Here is a 20,761-nt window from a genome sequence, read left to right as displayed (position 1 = left end):
ATAAATCACAACAATCCCGTCTTGACAGCCAATTTCAAGAATTTGATCTGGTTAAAGACGCGGCATCCCTGCAGCCCGTTCTCTCGATTTTTCTCCTCGGTACGGTACCTTGTCATCCTTCTAGAGGCTCAGTCACCTGCCTTTCCCTAATGGCATTCCTCTAATTACAATTTTAGCTCTTTAGTGTAATTACTTTGCTACATAGACATATTTTTCCAGCTGTCTCTCTGCAGTGTTTTCTACTTTTTTTTTTTCTTTTTAATACAACCCTAGCCGTCATTTTTAGAGGTGTCTCTGTAAATATGTTTTCTCAGAGCTAAATTTACAATCTCTGCAGTTCATTAATTATTTTTAGGAGGAATTCCATTCCTGGAAGGAAATAGTGGTTCATTTTTGCTATTTAATATAACCCGTTGGTTAATGAAGGACCACTTTACGTAAAGAAACTTACAAACTAATAATAGGCCACATAAATATGTATATACAGAAGACTATATATCTATGGAGAATTGAGGTTTGTATCTTTGAGGTTGATTAGCAAAGAAGTGGAAGCTGTTCACTGAATTTCCACTTTTCAAAGTAATTTTCTCTTAGCTTAGTGAATTAGGGAAAACTCTGCTAACTTCAATCATCCAATCATTTGAAAGGAAAAAAAATGTATTTTCTTTTTTCATACACATGATTGTGTATTCATTGCAAAGCTAATTTTTACTACCTTCAGTAAAATAAGTTAAAATTCCTTTGCAAAGTGAAAATTTACTTTGCAATATGAACATGCCCTGTTCCTTTGCTAAATCAAGCCTACTGCATCAGCATTTGTGTTATAATTAAATGTACATAATATAACTGGATACTAATATTTTATAGGTAATCCAGGGATATCCAGTTGCCTCTTGGGGGATCAGGAATGACCCCCCCACTGGAGCAAATTGGTTAATGCTTTAATGTTTTTTTTGCCTTCCACTCGATCAAATGTTTCGATCAAAGGATTGTGTATATGGAGGTTTTTGATTTGTGTGCCTTTTGCCATTTTTATTTTCTGTGAGATGAACTGGATGGAATTGTGTCTTTTTTCAACCAGATTAACGATGTAACTGACAATATATGTGAACCTCACCCTGTAAGACAACCTATTCAGTTTAAAACAGAAATGAAAGGCAAAGCATTTTTGTATAGATATAAAACCATTATAAATACTTTTCTTTTTCCTTTTTATAAGTGATCACATACCCCTCTGTTTGCAGCTGTATAAAGAGCTCAGAGAGCTGGGGGAGGAGAAACAGCAGCATACTTATCTTTCCAGTGACTGGCTGTGCGTGGGGGGGGGGGGGGGGGGTTGCACGTCAGCACAAGCCTAATGATTGGAGGAGAGCAGACTGAGTTTGCAGCACAGATAGCAAAGTGGCCATGCTGTGCTCTCTGGCTTAGTGTAGTCAGGTTTTAATAGGAAAGCAGAGGTACTGGTGGGAATATCAGGGATTTCAAACAAAGGAAGGAAAGCAACAATACAAAGAGAGCAGAATATTTCCATTCATTTCATACAAGTACATGGTACAACAGGCACATATCATGAATATGAAATGTTGGGATATTTTTGAACATTCCCTATTTGTTATTGTTCATTTCGGCCTGAAAAGAGGCTGACAACAATGTCCATCTAATGGATTGCTAGAAATGATATTAGCTGTGTGTAGCAACATAACTCCCTGCAAAATCACAGTTTAATATTTTTAAAATGGTAGTAAACTTAAGAAAAAAAAACATTCTCCATGTAAGGTAAAGAAATAGTGTACTAGTATTCACTGCATACTAGCACATTATGAAAGACTTACCTTGAAACGAAGCCCTCTAGTGACACGCTGTCACTGCTGCAGTGGCTTCATCTTTGCCAATTTTCCTTTCTGGTTCGCAGGCTGCGGCTGCTTGAATGGCCATGCTGCAATGACATCCCTCCCGTGCATGCACGCGGGAGTCTCAGCCGCGGCACACAGCTCTGAAGGAATGGCATGAGTATGCTGTTCCTTCAGGGCACATGCTCTGGTGACGTCACCAGCTGCTGCTCACTGGAATATCTCCTAAACGGTGCATGTTCAGGAGATATTAATTTTACCTACAGGTAGCTTTATTATAAGCTGACCTGTTGGTAAATATCACAGAGGGGAGTTTACTACCGCTTGAAATCTTTTTTTTTTTTTTTTAAACTGTTATATATTGCCTTTTTGCATATGCCATTTTTGCATATTGTTTCTTGGTCTCTCTTTGCTTACTATTAATTGACTATTATCTTACAGTTCATTTTTGAAAAATAATGTCACAAAAGGTATTTGTGCTGTTTCAGCATTTTTCCTTTACAGTTTTTCCATCAGTTTTATGTTAACAGCAAAAAAAAGTTATTTTTCAACAGCTAATCTATACTGCCTATTCAAAAACGTTCAACGACGCCTAAAAGGCCTTGTATTTGGCAACAGCTGGTGGGCCAGAGTTTGCCTATGCCAGTTTTACAAAATCTTTAATGGTGCCTTACATACCCTGCCATCCTTAATTATGCTGCCCGTCTGCCCTTTCCCACAGCTAGAGTTAGGAGTTATGTCATTGGATACAAAAACAGGGGTAGGCAATCTCTGACCTACCAGTTGTTGCCAACTACAAGTCCCATGATTTATTACAAGACTCTAACAGCCACAAGCATGACTCCTAGAGTCAGAGAAATGATGGGACTTGTAGTTCCGCAATAGCTGTAGAGCCCAAATTACCCCTGTGGTAAAAAGTCATCGGATACTGAAAATAACATACAAAAGTATCTGACAGCCCATTTCCACAATCTACATCAAGGAAAGCTGTGAGATCCAGCTTTGGATCCTAAATTCCTACAAATTGATTCCCTTATTCCTGATTTTCTTATTCATCCAGAGAGTATTTTATATATCTACACATGTAGATGATGCGTACTGTAAAAGAAAGCTTTATTCAGTTGCACAGCTAGCAAGGTGAGCCACTCCTTGCATACACTTCAAAGGTTAAAAATGACAGCTTACTACAGTGAATTCAGATACAATTATGCAGTCACTTTGTTTGTCAACTGGAGCTCAGTCTAACATATGCCGAGACGCTGCCGCAAAATAGGAGGAGAGGAGTCTGTCTCAGGGAAGAACAGATCTTTTGAAAGAGGCAACAAACAGTTGGGGAAAATGATGTTTCCTACCGACAATCAAATCAAGTTTAGTAACAACTCGCCAACTCCCCGCTGCTAGCTGACAGCACGCCGAAGCACGCTGGGACAAACATTCACTTAAATATTGATTGCAGAAGAACGTCATTCTGTGACTTACACAGACGTTCCACAAAAGAGAGATAAAAATTATAGACTTATTTATCGGGAACTTTTGCAAATGTGACCCTTTTTTCTTTTTTTTTCTTTATTAAATACTTGGTCTGGGTTTCCAACTTGCAAGAAACATGGCCATATCTGCCCAAACATCTTTATATTCTAGGTGTGAAAAGTCACATTATTTATTATGGTTACTGTAAAAACTTTCAGGTTTAAAGAGCCCCTGTGCAATGGCACCAAACATACAACAGTGAGGGAGGAGTTTAAAAAGTTGATGTGGTCTTGAATACTATAAAGATATAGCAGGTACACTACATCTTTTGCGGTTACAAAAACTACAAGCATATGAAAATGCAAAAGCCAGTTCCAAAAATACTTTTAGGTAAATTTGAATGCTTTGAGGACAAGTATGCAGGACAGGTTTAGGGTCAGATCTTCCCTGGCTGCAGGGTTGTCAGATACTCTCTAGATCAGGGGTCTACAATCTTTCTAAACAAAGGCCCATTTTTCTGTCCTTCAGGCTTTAGAAGAGCTGGACTGTGGCCAGTGAGAGTTGAAAATACCTGTGCCAGTGGAAATAATCAATGTCCCATCATTGGTATTAGTGGGAAAAATAGTGCCCGTTCATTGATGTCAGTGGGGAGAATATTGTCTCATCATTGGTGTCAGTGGGAGGAATGGTGCCCCATCATTGGTGTCAGTGGCAGGAAGGATGTCTTGTATCAATGGGATAAGCAGTGCTCCAAGGGCTGGACAGAGGCAAACAAAGGGTTGCATCTGGCCCTTGGGCTGCAATTTGGAGACCACTTCTCTAGATAACGAAGCTGTGATCAATATACATGCACTGACCAACAATGGACTTTCAGCCAAATAAACCTTGCATCAGGGATTCTGTGTGCTCCAGTTTTAGTAAATCTCCCCCACACTTATCTACAGGCTTGCTGGTCAGTGATTTTATGGGCAATGAAGCCAGAATGATGTTAAAAGCACTAAAAATGGCACCATCACAAGTCAGTTCTTTTTACTATGACTTAAAATGAGCACCCCCTGAAAATGAACTACTAGTTTTCTTTTTCAGAAGAAGCTTTAGGTGTTCTAGGGTAAAAGCAAAGATTTCCTTTGCACTTGCCTCCATACCCCCAATTAAAAGATATTCAGCTTCAAGGTTCAGGCACTTCCAGATTTAGTGGTCAGCCTTATACATTTCAAGCTCAAGAAATGCTACTAGACCTCAGTATGGTTTCTGTGAAAAAAAAAATAATGATTCCAGTTTTGAGAATGCATAATCTGGTGGTCCTGAACTGGCTTCTATCTTATATCTCATTGAGATTCCAACAGTGAAGTCTTCTGTTCATGAATTCCCACTCTTTATGCTACTGTCACCTTACATAAATGGAGATTCAACAGGCAGAATAAAAGCCCCTCATAATGCGGAGATGGTTGAATAGAGCTGGATATAAGGAGCAAGGATAGTCCCTGAAAGATACACAACACGAATAACTGGTGCTTCAAACCAGCCTTGGTTGTTGGTGGACCCACCCTTTAATGACAATATTAACAACATCACCTCGCTCTCATCATGTGACAGTTCTTCGAAATGCTGCGATTGTTTTCCATTCATGCTGCACCTCGCTGGATAGATATAATTAGATTATCTGGCAGCAACCTTTAGAATGTACCTGCTTTTGTTGTGTAAACATTTATACCAGATGTCAGCACTAATTAATGTCATGGCATGGCCATGTAGAATTTTACTTCCCTTTCTAACATTGTTCTTTTATCTACATAAATGGTTCTGTAATAACTCATTTTTATGAGGAAGTATTGTAGCTTTCCAATATTTTATGTAGAGTTCAAACTGAGAAATGATTTTTTTTATTATGTAATTGTAACCATTACTCAACATAGTTTATGTTTTTACTATAGTCTGATTTGAAAACTAAACTATTTTAGGATTATTCATAATATTATTTTGCTATATTATAATGACATACATGTTGAAAAACTGAAGTTTCAGAATACTTAATTCTCTTTGCGGTTGATTTGGTAAAACCGGAGAGTGCAAAATTTGGTCCAACATTTATGGTAGCCAATCGGCTTTTAACTTCAGCTTGTTCAATTAAGCTTTTTATGTTTAAATTATTTTAATTCTTTTTATTCATTCAATTAAAGAGTAAGGCCGCGTACACACGGGCGGATTGTCTGCCCAACTTAGTCCGTGTTTCAGCGGACAATCCGCTCGTGTGTGGGCTTCAGCGTACTTTTTCAGCGGACAGTCTGGCGGACTAAGTCTTTCGGAATTTCCGTAATTTTGTCCGTCCAAACTTGGTTTTGTCCGTCCAAACTTGGTTTCAGCGGACAGTCCGCTCGTGTGTAGGCAAGTTGGACGGACTAAGTATGGCGCATGCTCAGAAAGGATTTACACGGCCGAAGGTTGCATTGCAGTGTATTGGACGTCGTTTTTCTAGTCCCGTCGTACGTGCTGTACACGTCATCGCGCAAGCTTTCAGCGGACTGTCTGTTCATCGTGTGTGGTCAAGTCCGTTCATTCAAATGTTGGACGGACTGTCTGTCGGATTGTCTGACGAACTTAGTTGGGCAGACAATCCGCCCGTGTGTACGCGGCCTGACAGTGGTAATACAACACAATCAAAAAACCAAGACACCATTCACAATGTAATCAAAAGAGAAAACAATAGAAAAGCATACGGGTTTCATAGACAACACAATAAAAATATAATTACAAACATATAACAAAAAGGTGTATCCTTTAGAAACTTATCTCTACAACCACATATATCATATTTCTTCCCCCTGATTTTCTCCTATATAAACTAATGCCACGTACACATGATCTGACTTTTCGACGGACTCGGTGCGGCGGACTGCACAATTCAATCGTGTGTGGGCTCCAGCAGACTTTTTCTTCCCAAAAGTCAGACGGACCTAGAAATAAAACATATTTCAAATCTTTCCGATGGACTCGAGTCCGGTTCAAAAATCCAGTCGTCTGTGTGCTATTATGACAGACTAAAACCGATGCTAGGGCAGCTATTGGCTACTGGCTATGAATTTCTTATTCTACGTCATCACGTTCAAATCCGTCTGACTTTTGGAGTGATCCTGTGTGGGCAAGTCCGTTCGTTTGAAAGTCTGTCGGACCTCTGCTGCAAAGTCCGTCGGATAGTCCGCCGGACCAAGTCCGTTGAAAAGTCAGATCGTGTGTAGGAGGCATTAGGGTTACCAAGCTTCTCTGCCTTATTTCTACTCCCCACACCCCAACCCACCCCACCCCTTCCCTCCAGTTCCCCCACCCCTCACTTCCTATCTAGTTAAATAAAACAAACCAAAAAAAAATAAGCCAAAGAAATATGTATACTATTTATATTACCTTAGAGGGAAGAATTTGGTGGAGCTAATCTTAGATACCACCCTGATTCTCCCCCTCCCTTCCCACACTGTTCTCCCACCTAAGTACCCATTCGGGCCCAATATGGGCATTTTATATTTGTCAAAAATTCATTGTCCCAAATTACTGTGTATGCAAAAATGGTTAAATCTCCCATCAATTAACTTCATAACATAAAAAGGATGGGTGGGGAGAAAAGAAAACAAAAAACGGGGCAGTAGGAGAATGGTGCTCAGGCAGGGCACAATTGGTTACCCATACACTATCGTATTTACATATCATAGTGTTTCCTCCACTTCTCCGTCATTCCTCTCCTCTAATATATTTTCATTTCCCATATATCTTCAATAGACCAAAGACTTTTCAAAGTCAAGCAAAGTTCAATTAAGCTTTGACAAAAAAAAAAAAAAACCTAGAAGCTCATTTCTATGCAAGATTGTGCACTCTTCAGTTTTAGTAAATCAACCCCTTTGTGTCTATATGTTAATTTTAAAAAGCATTTATGAACATATTTCAAATGTTGAAGTTTGAGATTTAAATTTTAGTTTTTCTTTTTTTTCATAAATTTTTTGCATTTTAATAATAAAAAAAAAAAAAAGCTGCAGAATTCACAATGGTCTTTGTGTCTTTTAGCAAATTTTAACAAGCATTTTAGAAAACATTTCCCATGTTATAGTTTAAGTGGTTAGTAGTGATAGTGTTAATGATCTTTTTATGTCCATGCATGTGTTTTTCTGCATTTTACAGCATGTGCCTTAACTTAGGCAATTTAAACAGATCATATGAGGAAAATAATGTAAGCGCAGAGGATAGCCTAAGTGAAAACTGCACATCATAAGAGTCAGTGGGGTTGATTTACTTAAAACTGGAGCGTGCAAAATCTGGTGCAACGCTGCATGGTAGCCAATGAGCTTCTAACTTCAGCTTGCTCAATTAAGCTTTGACAAAAAAGAAAACCTGGAAGCTGAATGGTTTCTCTGCAGAGCTGCACCAGACTTTGCAGTTTTAGTAAATCGACCCCAGTAGATTCAGAGGTAGAGGCAGCTGAAGTTTCGTGGAAAAGGCTCTCTGTAAAAATGTACCCCTTCTGTTTCCCAAGCCTCCCTATTGGTCATTCAAGCCAACTTTCACATTAAAGAACCAGTAAGGAAGCTCAGGAGATCAGAGGGAACTGGGCCAAGCTCGACACTGACAGCAAACATCCCGATTTCTACTCAGCAGCCTATAGCTTTGAATCTACTGATGCTTTGTCCAGGAAGGTAACTTATGCTTATAAATTTTGCCATCATTATTTTGAATTGTTCAGGTGTAGAAAAATATACAAAATGCAATAAAAATGCTTAAAAGTCTGTTGTAAAACATGTAGATGGAATAGTCAAAAGCTAACTACTCACTTTGACCTAACACCTATTATGACTAACTTGTGTTAGAAAAGATCTATAGACTTACCTATTTTCATTCTGCTCTGGTACTATCATGTGATCTTCTCCCCTCAGTCAGCCAGCGCCACCTGCTGGGGAGAGGAGGGAGCATCAAGAACAGATGGGCCATATGAAGCCCATGGGTGATGTCACCGCTCCCAGCCATTGTTGAGCACACTCTCCATTCCCCTGCAGCCCCTATATTATATATATTCCCCAGTACCTCTATATTGTTGTCTTTTAGTTTTTTACACATTTATGAGGCTCTCCTTTTACACCCCTGCAGCCCCTGCTGGCTAACACAGGGGAGATCACATGAGTGGAATATACAGGTCTTTTCTTATTCATGTTAGTCGGAATAGGTGTTAGGATAGGTGAAGGAACCTTTATTAAGAGTAGTTGCTTTAAGTAAATCAACCCCTAAGTGTTATATGTAGCATCTGATGGGCAAGTTCCCCACCAGTTTTTATATGTCTTGGAGCCTTCAAGTAGATGTACACCATATGGGATAGACATTTAATTTGCTAAAGCATTGGGGGGGATTTACTAAAACTTGAGCGAGCATAACCTGGTGCAGCTCTACATAGAAACCAATCAGCTTCTAGGTTTTATAGTCAAAGTTTAACTGAACAAGCTGAAGTTAGAAGCCGATTGACTACTATGCTTCACCAAATTCCGAGTACTCCAGTTTTAGTAAATCTCCCCCAATGGGTATATAAATAATATTCATTTTTATATAAAATACTAGTCTCCAGATTTTTAAAATACGTTGTTATATCTCAGACCCTTTCACAGTGAGGCAGTTTTCAGGCGTTTTAGCGCTAGAAATAGCCTCTGAAAAGCACCTAAAAACTTCCCATTCTTTGCAATGAGTGCTTTCACATTGGGGCGGTGCTTGTGGGATGTTAGGAAATGTCCTGCAAGCAGTATCTTTGGGGCTGAAATGAAATGAATGGGCAGGAATTCCAAAGTGCCTTAAAAGTGTTTTGAAAGTGCTACAAAATGAGACTTTTTTCCCTTTTTTGAGGTCACGTTCTCACGAAAAATCCTCCCTGCTGGCGCCTGAAAAGTGCAACTAAAACGCTGCTAAAGCAATGCAAAAATGACCGGCGCTTTAGCGCTGTTTTAGTTACGCTGCAGTGTAAAAGGCCATGTACACACGAGCGGAATGTGTGACAGAAAAGTCAGATGGAGGCTTTTCATTGTATATTCCGATCGTGTGTGGGCCTCATCTGACTTTTTTTAACGAAAATTCTGACCTAGAAATAGAACATGTTTTAAATCTTTCCGACGGAACCTATTGGGAAAACCGCTTGCCTGTATGCTGTTCCGAAAATGACGCATGCTCTGAAGCAAGTACGAGACGGAAGCTATTGGCTACTGGCTATTGACCTTCCTTTTTCTAGTCCCGCCGTATGTACTATATGTCACTGCGTTCTTAATGATCGGACTTTGGTTTGATTGTGTGTATACAAGACAGTTTCAGCCGAACTCTGTCAGAACTCCATCGGAAAAACCTTCAGAGTTTATTCCACCGGTCGTGTGTTGCTGATCTCTGGCAGCATCTTTATAGCCACTCTCTGTCTGCATGCAGTCAAGCCATGGCTGCATGCCATTCCTCAAAATGGGTTTTCTGATGGTGACGATAATATGAATCACTCCTTTTGTATTCATTCGCTACAACACAGCGACTTGGAGTGTTGTCACACTATGACAGGAAGTGCCTGAACAAATACTTTCATGGCAGGATCATTAGATATTGTTTTAAAAGGAGCTACAGCTTTAAAAATATTGAAAATTAGTTTTAAACTTACAATAACATGTTAAAGCTTATGTAAGATTTTAGCGGTCAGGTTTGGAGTAGAGAGCTATGGCCCAGCTTCATCAATCTTGGATTCTCCTAATCCAGTTTCTATTGTTTAAAATAAACTGAGCATGGAGCATGGACCCTTACTAAACCCACAACAGTAAAATCAGTCTGTATATGCAGTAAATCATGCTTGTTATACTCCCCGTGGAATCTAAGGGGTTAATCCTGAGCATTGTGTAAAAAGGCTATTTGATCCTGTCTTCTCTGATCCTCCCCTTATTCCACTGTCCTCAATCCATCTTCTGATATTACAGAGCCTTTGCAGTCACTCTGCACATCCTCAGTTTGGTGTGTATTGCTAGAGAGTTTAATTTTTCTCTTGGGAGAGTTCATGTGATCAGCACAGGGCCAATCAGCACTGACCAGACAGAGGGCCGGGGGTCCTGCAGCCTCACAGGACAGTCATAGTAGAATGAAAACTTCTCTTACAAGCTTTAACCAGACACTGATAGAAGTCACAAGACTGCTATATACTGCTAATGAGAAAGGGTATTTAGCAGTTTATATGTACTGTGACCAGATATAGTGAATGCAAGCTCCTGGGTTTAGTAACACTTTAACATTTAGTTATCAGTTTACATGGACATACCTTTTAAAATTCTCTATAACAGTGCTGCCTCTGTCTTTTTTTTTACCAGCCTGAACAGTTATCAAGAAGCAGGTCATCACATTTATGTTTACAGTATGTGTATTGCTTAGACATTTGTTAGAAAAGCTATAGTCTGCGCACACATTTCACTTTTATTGTGCATTTCCATTTTTATCTGTTTGCTTAAAGAGAGCCTGGATTCCAAACGATGCACTCTGGCAAGTTCACATCATTTTGTTTCTTAGCCACAGAACAGTTGGCACCAGCTGGGCCCCTCCTGATGCCAGAGTAAAATCACTTAAAATAATATAGAAGAGATTATCTCACAACAGAACGCATGCTAGTAGCTGCAGAGCAGATAAGAACTCAGGAGTGTGCTTGAGATGTGTCTAGCCTGCCTGCCGAATGAACCAAACTGGGATTTCAATACAGTAAAGATCTTTGTAGGCTAATTGTAACATTAGAACAAATGTATATCAATACTGTTATAGCAAACGGACATCTGTTTAATTACAAGCTAAAAGCTAATGAACTTTTGCAGAAAAAAAAGAGGAAATAACAGAATGGGTATTTGCTGTAGATGAATTGAAATTCACAGGCCAGGTCTGCCATGGGAATTTGCAGTTAAATGAAATTGTGTAGTATCTATTTGTATATATATATATATATATATATATATATATATATATATATATATATATATATATACATATATATATATATATATATATTTTTTTTTTATTTTTATTTATTTTTTTATTAAATTTTTTTTTACACATTTTACCAATAATTTTAACAAAAATAGTAGTTGATGCCTGGAATAGAAATAGAACTCATAGAGGTAATGAGTCAGTCAACAGTAAGTAGAGTAAGTAGTAACAGTAAGTAGATTCCAATTTGGGCTTGTATATATATATATATATATATATATATATATATATATATATATACACATACACACGTTTATCTTGGTCTCATCAGAGCACAGGACATGGTTCCAGTAATCCATGTCCTTTGTCTGCTTGTCTTCAGCAAATGTACTGTATGGTCTGAGCACTAACAGGCTGACCTCCCACCCCTTCAACCTCTGGCAGCACTCATACATCTATTTCCCAAAGACAACCTCTGGATATGACGCTGAGCAGGTGCACTCAACTTCTTTGGTCAACCATGGCAAGACTTGTTCTAAGTGGAACCTGTCCTGTTAAACCGCTGTATGGTCTTTACTGCAGCTCAGTTTCGGGGTCTTGGCAATCTTCTTATAGCCTAGGCCATCTTTATGTAGGGCAACAATTCTTTTTTTTTTCAGATCCTCAGAGAGTTCTTTGCCAAAAGGTGCCATGTTGAACTTCCAGTGACCAGTATGAGAGAGTGAGAGCAATAAAACCAAACTTAACACACCTGCTCCCCATTCACACCTGAGGCCTTGTAACACTAATGAGTCACATGACATCGGGGGAGGGAAAATGGCTAATTGGGCCCAATTTGGACATTTTCACTTAGGGGTGTACTCAATTTTGTTGCCAGAGGTTTATACATTAATGGCTGTGGGTTGAGTTATTTTGAGGGGACAGCAAATTTACACTGTTATACACGCTGTAAACTCACTACTTTACATTGTAGCAAAGTGTAATTTCTTCAGTGTTGTCACATGAAAAGATAGAATAAAATATTTACAAAAGTGTGAGGGGTGTACTCACTTTTGTGAGATACTGTATATGTGTGCACTAAAAGGATCATTTAAAAAATATTTTGTTTGGGGCCACCGAAAGGGGTGGACATTTAGTCCCTGTAATCTGAGCTTTTGCACAGTAGCTCAAGTGGATAAGAGACCTCTCTAAGGGGTACAGAGGAAGGCAAACTAAGGGTCATATAAGATTCTTTACACAAATTCTTTACATGCCTGCTCTGGCCTGAATGAAAGAGTAAAGGCAGTGCATAGGCAAAACAGGCATCCTACCTCCATCAGCTCCTAGGTGCAGCTTTTACAATGTTATATTATCTATGTTGCTTATAGATTGGCCAGATGATCAGACTTGTTCAGCTAATGATCAGAGAGTCTAGCTGGGTTCACAATATAAGAAAATTGGCTGAACAATTGTCTGGTTTTCCTCGATGTTTCATAGCAAGTTGCAACCGAGGGTGGAAATAATGTACGAAAATTCTCGTACGACAACATTTTTTTGTTGTTGCTTCTGATCATGTGCAGTCTTTCTTATCTGATTTTTCTTGTATGAAAACCATACACATTAAATGAAAATCATTAGTTCTGTTCACGTACGAGAACAATTTTGGAGCTTGTCCCTTCAGAAATTTTCATTTGAAAAGTCTAATTCGGATGTGGAAAGTTGTGTACACACTATATGAAAATCGAACAATCGTTCTTCATACAGAATTTCTCTTCCAATTTTCTCATAGTGTGTACCCAACTTTAGATTTCCACTGCTAAAATATTATTGTAAAAGCAGAAAAGAAAAGCCTTCACCATCATGTATGCCCATAATATAGCACACCTAGGAGCTTCTGCCTATGCACTGCCTTTTCTTTTTCATTTCAGACCAGAGCAGGCATGTAAAGAATATAACATGGCCTTTATTTTGCCTTCCTCTGTACCCTTTCAGATAGGTCTCTTATGCCCTTGGGCTACTGTGCAAGGACTCACATTACAAGGATCAGATTGAAGGGACCCAATAGACAATAAGGAAACCAAGAACTTGAATAAGCCTGGAGGTTGGGAAAGTCAGAGTAGTGATACAAAAAGTATTAAAGCCATTGGATCAGCATGCCTACCAGGATCAGGCATTTGCAGGAGATACCCACAAATGCAGCCTCTGAATTTTCTTAACATAAGAGTCCTTTATCACCTGGCTATTATGCATTGAGGAAGCCCATTTATTTTAAGTGGACTGGTAGTGCACCTTAACGCTAGAAAAAAAAAACCCACACACACAGTGCACCCTAATACAGGGCACATGCATTGTAATGCACTTCAATGCCTGTGCATTGCCTGCTACTGTAATACCACATAAACATGGTCGGAATATGTTCGATGTGAGCTTGTTGTCGGAAAATCCGACCTTGTGTATGACCCATCGGACATTTGCTTTCTGACAACAAATGTTTTAGAGCTGGTTCTCAAATTTTCAATTTTAAAACTTGTTGTCAGAAATTCAGATCGTGTGTACACGATTCCGACGTACACAATTCAACGCTTAAACAGAATCAAGCAGAAGAGCCTCACTGGCTATTGAACTTAATTTTTCTCGGCTCGCTGTACATGTTGTATGTCACCGTGTTCTTGACGTTCGGAATTTCCGACAACATTTGTGTGACCGTGTGTATGCAAGGCAAGTTTGAGCCAACATCCGTCGGAAAAAAATCCACAGTTTTGTTGTCGGAATGTCCAACTGTGTGTACGCGGCATAAGAGTGCTTTGGGGTGCCACCTAAAATTAATGGCACTACAACATGGTTCGCGTGTTACCGCACATTAAGGAAACATGTGATAAAACTTGCACATTAACGCAACACAGAGATGTGATTAGGCCCTTAAAGTCAACAGAACATCTGATATTTGGGTGTTATTTTATTTGGGCAGTAGATAAATCTGCCCTGTTAGCATTTATTGCGACCATCATTTCCCTTGAGCTGTCAATTGCTACTTAGCAGTCCAGGACAATGTAAGGGTGGGTCTCCCAACAGATTGAATGTATAAGGAAAGTAAAATATGCACGGTGGCATATCTGTATTTGCACAGCGTTATTATTCATTTAAACACAGTATTGATTTGATGTTTTTCATTGCATTCACTATGACAAGCTATAGACCATAAACAAGGCATACTTATCTGTAGCAGTGCTGGAGATTGAATAATGGGGATTGAATAAACTGTGTGGCTGGTTTTCTTGTTAACTGTTTCATGTGATGGTCAAAGGGCTGGAAGACAAACCTGCTGGATGGAAAAATGCTTGTACTCCCCGGCCTGATTAGGGCTCAGTCATGCCACAACATACATAAAAATGTGCAGAAATCACATGCGCCTTGACATGCATTAAAATGCGCTACCACATATTTTTTATGCATTGTGCTGCATTTTACTGAGATTTTTTTTTCTATACAGGCCATATTAAGGGTCAAATTACTACAAACCTTTTTTTTTCTCCCTCATCGCACTAGTGTGGTGTGAATGGGGCCCAAAGACAGCAATAATTTTTTTGTGTCCTTGCATTAAGCCTGCTTTGATCAAGACACCTTAATGCACCTGGTGTGAATGAGCCCTACTTGAATATTTTCTTCTGTAAGTGTTAATTAAACTTTGTAGCCAAGAGGCTAAAACAACAATATGTAGAAAAGTATTGTAATGGTATAATAAAAAATCATTACAGTAAGCCCTTGTACACACGGTCGGAGATTCCAACAACTAAATCCGTCGGATTTTGTCCGTTGGATTTTGTCCGACGGATCTTGTCCGAAACTGTTGCATACACACGGTCGGACAAAGTTGTCGGAAAATCCGATCTTTCAGAACATGATGACGTAATTTCGTTACGATGAAACTACGTTCAGGCTAGTAGCCAATAGCTTTGATGTAGGAATTCGATCTGAGCATGCGTGGCACTTTGTCCGATCGGAATTCTCTACACATGATCGGAGTATGTCCGATCGGAGCATTTTGTCGGAAAATATTTCCGGCAAGTTGGAAAATTTGGTCCGACGGATATTCCGACGGAAACAGTCCGATGCATACCATATCCGACAAAACGGTCCGATAGGACACATTCCGATGGAATCTCGGACCATGTGTACAAGGGCTAACACATCAGAGGACCATTATCAATAAAACTTATTGTATCCAGTTGATACACGTAATGATATTTGTCAGTGTATATATATATATATATATATATATATATATATATATATATATACACAGTAAAACCTTGGTTTGAGAGTAACTTGGTTTGAGAGCGTTTTGCAAGACAAGATACATTTTAAAATACATTTTGACTTGATATACAAGCGATGTCTTGATATACAAGTAGTGTCACAACTGATTATAAAAGAGAGAGGAGAGGCACCTCTAAGTTTAGCAATACAGTTACTTTTAATGAAGGTACAACATTTAGCAACTCACAACTGCCATCAATGTCATCCCTTCAACACTGCGCTCCACGAGCAGTTCAAGCCTCACTTTCAGAACGCTGTACTACAGAGTAGTCTTCCCGGGGAATGGTCTATGTGGACAGCTTTACCCTGAATGCCTGCATGTTTAAATGTGCCCGTTTTAATCATCAGCCATGTGAGTTGCTAAATGTTGTACCTTCATTAAATGTAACCATATTGCTACACTCAGAGGCGCCTCTCTTCTCTTTTATACTCTGTAGCTCCTGATGGATTTTGCTTCTAATGCCCTTGTGGAAGCTTCCATTTGTGGATGGACATTTTATAGTTACACAATCTGGTCACATTGCTATAATCGTTTTATATGGACTATAGACTGAAGGACTTATGAAGAAATGGTTGTGGAACGAATTATCGGAGTTTCCATTATTTCTTATGGGAAAATTTGCTGTGATAAACAAGTGCTTTGGATTACAAGCATGTTTCTGGAACGAATTATGCTCGCAATCCAAGTTTTTACTGTATTTTGTTTTTTATTTCACACACCTTTACTTGTAATTTTATTTTTATTTTAAGCCAAGATGTTCCATAATACGTCAGTTAGTCCTCATTCACAAAGGCAATGAAAATAGGCAGTTGGGTCGCATTTTTACTGCTATCCAACTGCCTATCAATGCCACTCAAAAAACAAGGAGTGGATGAAGGTATACATATGACAGCGCTGCCTTGTGGTAAGGCAAATTTAATGCTTCCTGCAGAGTTCCTCAGGCTTTGATGCTTTACAACTGCCTCCATCTAATTCCAATGGCAGCTGTAAACATCATGAGCACATTTAAAATGTGCATAAGCTGCATGTAAGGTGCAATTGGAAAGCTTCAAAAGTGATCACTAACAATGTAAAAAAAAAAACTGGACATTTGAGAAGCACCACTAGATGGGACTTAAGTGCCTGTGCAACACTTTTGAAGGGTGCATTACGGCTATAGGTGCATTAATGCACTGATAAAGGTTACTTTAAAATTCAACATCAATGTGAACTTAGCCAAACAAGAAACTGTTGCTGTTATGGCTCCAGCACAACTGACAGTGTTCTAGATTATCCTCACCAGCTTCACTGCCACTTTTACTGGACAGCTTAGCTTGAATGTAAATGTAAAGAGAAATAACTAAAGGTGTGTTAAATTAGAGAATTCATACACTGAATGCTATCATTATATGCATTAACCACTTACAGTTATCAAAATATAATATTTTTCGAGATTACAGTTCTTTAACATGACATAGAAAACTTCACAAAACTATCATTATAAAAGCAACCAGATAAATGGTTCTTTATCCTTGAATATTTTCTATTCTAAGCTAAACAAAGTAACTGAGATTAAATGAAATCTAATGTAGACTAGTCAATTATAAAAAAAATTTAATAAATTTATAATTAAACAAAACTTAAAGTGAGTAACATATGTAATTTCTCCCACTATCTCATACAATATTACTGATACATAGAGCCTGCAGCAAGAAATGTATTTGCCTCTTTCCTGTTACAGCTCTCTAGAAATCCTTATGTAGCAGCTGTGAAGAATCTGTGTGAAAACTGACTTTACCTCTAAAATCCTGATGTATAATAATTGAGCTCTGTAAGCATTAATATATTATTAAATGTATTCAAATACTTGAATGTGACTTAGGCTGGGTATACACGGGTCAAATATCAGCCGGTTTCAGACAGTTCAACAAGAACGTTCGGTCAGTGTGTGCAGCTGTACAACAGAAGCTGGTCTAAGGACTGGCTTTTGGAAAACCAGCATCCAGTCAGCACTCACTGCGATCTGGGTTGAACAAAAAATAACTTTGCGTGTTTACCAGGCTTTAGAATCAGCCTCTTGTAGTGTTCAGACTGAGAGAGAGACAACATAAAGAGCCAATCATTTATGAAAGGAGGGAGCAGAGTGACAGAGAAGTAAGCTCATCAATGTACTTCTCCTTTCACTGTCCAGTCAAAGGCCGAGGAGGTGCAAGACCTTAGTGCAGACGGTGCTGACTTTGCGATGGCGTGCTGATTTGCAAAAAATACGTTCCAGCACGATTTCAGGTGTGGCTTGAATGAAATCACACAGATGTCAGACATGCGGCTTTGAAATCATGCAATTTCAATTGAAGTGACATGATTTCAAAGTCAGATTTGGTGTGATGGGGGCTAAAAGAGAAATATAAATTCATTGGCAGTTAAAATGGATCCATCTTCTGAGTATTTCATCTGTGTATTTAACTTTTTGCCTGGAGTTCAGCTGCAATATAAAAAACACCCCACTTTCCTCCAGGTTAAATGTCCTGCACTCTGGCAGGCGTTGCACAATAGGCAATTAGACAGGGATCAGGATTATGCCAGCTATTTTCTCTTTTGACAAGGGGGCTCCGTGTGTTCATAGATCACCCATGAAAAGTGCAAAATACAAATTCTATAGTTATACAGAAAAATGAAAGTACGGTATATGGAAAGGCAAAAACCTTTTTTTTTTGTTGTGAGTAGAGTAGGGATGGGTAATCCTCTACCCCCCCCCCCCCCCCCCAGTTTATTTTTTGCTCAATAAGAGCTTTACAGAGTTCCCAACTTGATCCAAAAGACAACAGGAAGTGAGAGAAGATCTCCCTAAAAGCCCAACATTAGGGGGAATTCCAGTCTTATACAGTTGCCACCAGAACATTGGGCCCTGATTGAAGGCTTCTACTCAGTTCTTGCTCCCATGATCGCTCATAGATTTTGGATTTCTTATCACTTTTTTTCTTAGAGACAATGATCACCAGGACAAAGAGAGGGGTGAATCTTCCCCACTCTATTCAAAATGCAACAGAAAGCAAGAGATGATCTCCCTAAAGCCTAAAGTAAGAGGAATTCCAGTCGTGTACAGTTGCCACCAGAACATTGGGCCCCTGATTGACTTCTCCTTGGTTCTTGTTTCCGTGGTAGTTCAAAGATTTTGGATTTCTCCACATTTTATTTCTTAGTGACAATGATTACCTAGACAAAGAGGGGCTGAATCCTCCCAATAAGTGCTTGACAGAGTTCCCCGTCTTATCCAAAATAGAAGAAAAACATGTAAATGCGGTAAAGAAGCATAATTGGGTATAACTGACAAACAAGAAGAAAAAATGAAGAACATTTTACTATGGTGAGCTTAAAGGAGAAGTACAGCCAAAACTTGTTTGGCTGTACTTCTCCTGTGGATCACAATAGTGCAGCTCACTCTGCACTCCTATGATCCCTTTCCAACAGACAGTGGGCTAAAGTCCGCTTTCAGCTTACGTCAGGGAGCCGGCCCAAAAGATTGCAACCATATGATCGGGATCCGCCCACATGCCTGGACTGGCATGTGGCTCATCCTCTCAGCAACCTGCTTAGAGCCTGAGCTGGCCGCTCCCGCCCCCTCCACAGCCCAGCGCTCCAGTGAGCGCTGGAGGGGCAGAGCAGACATCTCTCTCTGCTCAGGGAGCTCTGAGAACCGGACGATCTGCGGTGTTTGATCACTCGGTGCTCAGCCTTAGAGCTAGTGGGGGACAGATACAGCATCGAACCGATGCTGCCTCCACCTAGGTGAGTATGATTAAAAAATAAAAACAGTTCCCATACTTCTCTTTTAATCATAATCATTGTTGCATGCTGACTGAGCCACAATGTTAGGATCTCAAGACTTTTTTTTCCCTTGATGTCTACTTCCGGTGGATGGGCAATTCTATCAACTTAACAAGGCAAAGTCTTATTAAAAAAAACGAAGAGAATAAATGTTTTTGTGCACCTTGCATGGGCTTAGCCAGTGCACCTTAATGCAGTGATGATATGTTAGGGGAAGAGTTGTCAAAGCGTCAGTATTACAGTGATGGCGTAATGACACCCTGTCGCCATAAAGTAGTCCTGTTTCCCAAATCGCACGTTGCACCGATGATTTTTGACATGACACTTCATTCCGTCTCTTTCCTTTCGCTTTCCTCTTTCTTACACAAGACCAGCTGGTGCCCATTTTTCTACTAAGTGATTTGTGTTTTGGCCACTTTGCTAGAGTGCAAGTAATTGAAGCAGAAAACGTGGTCATTGTAAAGAAGCATTCAGGGGAGGGGGGAACCAGCTCTGAAATGCTTTGCAGCATTACTTGCAGGGCAGAATGTAACAAGATGAAAATATTGTCGTTTTAACGGGGTTTAGGATCCAGCGCCTGGGTAAGATACACTGTCACAAAGTCAAGACCACAAATATCTATTAAAGCAGAAACCTCAAGAAAAAAAAAAGTTATGGTATTGTGCAGAACTATAGCTTCTCTGTACGTTAAATGGCTGGTAAACAGCGGCCTTATAATAAATAAGTTGTGGATGACCTACGCCCTTCTAATTGCGCAATAGGGCAATGTGTAAGATGAATATTATATGGACAGGGCTGGATTAACTATTAAGCAAAATAAGGATATGCTTAGGGCACCAATGGAAGGGGTCACACAAAGTTTTTTTTTTTCCCATAGCTATTATGCTCTTAAAGGATAATTGCACTTTTAAACAAGGTACACTTATCCTATTTGCCCACTTGCCCTAAGTTAACCAATTCCACCCTCTCCCTCCACAGATGTATTTTTACTGAGATCTGCCTACTGCATCCTCCATAGTTTATTTACATCCCGCGCCACAAGTCCTTTCTCTTACTACTTCTATAGGGCTCATATACCTTGATCTTTCTTTCTTTTTTTCTTTTTTATTGAATTATCCTTTATCAAAAAGTGATTTCCCTGCTCAAGTTAAAGGGCTCAGTCAGTTGCTTGGTTTTGATCCATGTCCAATCTGTAAAATGAAAAAAAAAATGAAAACATTTATATTTAATATATTTTTGGGGTCTGGCCTGGGGCTGACCTGGAGGAAAACTGGTTTATGAATTTTCAAACTTTTGCTTCACTTACAGCACTTATTCAGTCAGTTAAATAAGAAGTAGAGCCAAACCTTGTGGATTACAGGAGTGCAGATCATTCTTCACTCCTGTGACCCAT

At 39.3% G+C, this 20,761-nt stretch overlaps 1 protein-coding gene across 7 annotated transcripts in view; it reads left to right on the top strand.

The window, feature by feature from the left end:
* Positions 1–20,761, top strand: part of ESRRG (estrogen related receptor gamma) — a 1,080,228-nt gene that overhangs the window by 862,045 nt on the left and 197,422 nt on the right. Inside the window, exon 3 of one of the 7 annotated variants that reach the window (XM_077485774.1) lies at positions 7,837–7,996. The exons of the other annotated variants lie outside the window; for them this stretch is intronic. Within the exon in view, the coding sequence (XP_077341900.1) occupies positions 7,980–7,996 (17 nt within the window). The 5' untranslated portion in view covers positions 7,837–7,979. The remainder of the gene's footprint in view (positions 1–7,836; positions 7,997–20,761) is intronic. 7 annotated transcript variants of the gene reach the window in all.

Source organism: Lithobates pipiens, unplaced genomic scaffold, assembly GCF_037356315.1.
Source record: "Lithobates pipiens isolate NorthernLeopardFrog02 unplaced genomic scaffold, aLitPip1_a1.2 Scaffold_18, whole genome shotgun sequence".
Classification (NCBI taxonomy): domain Eukaryota; kingdom Metazoa; phylum Chordata; class Amphibia; order Anura; family Ranidae; genus Lithobates; species Lithobates pipiens.
Note: the sequence above shows the minus strand (reverse complement) of the source record. Positions and strands in the feature narration are given on the sequence as shown.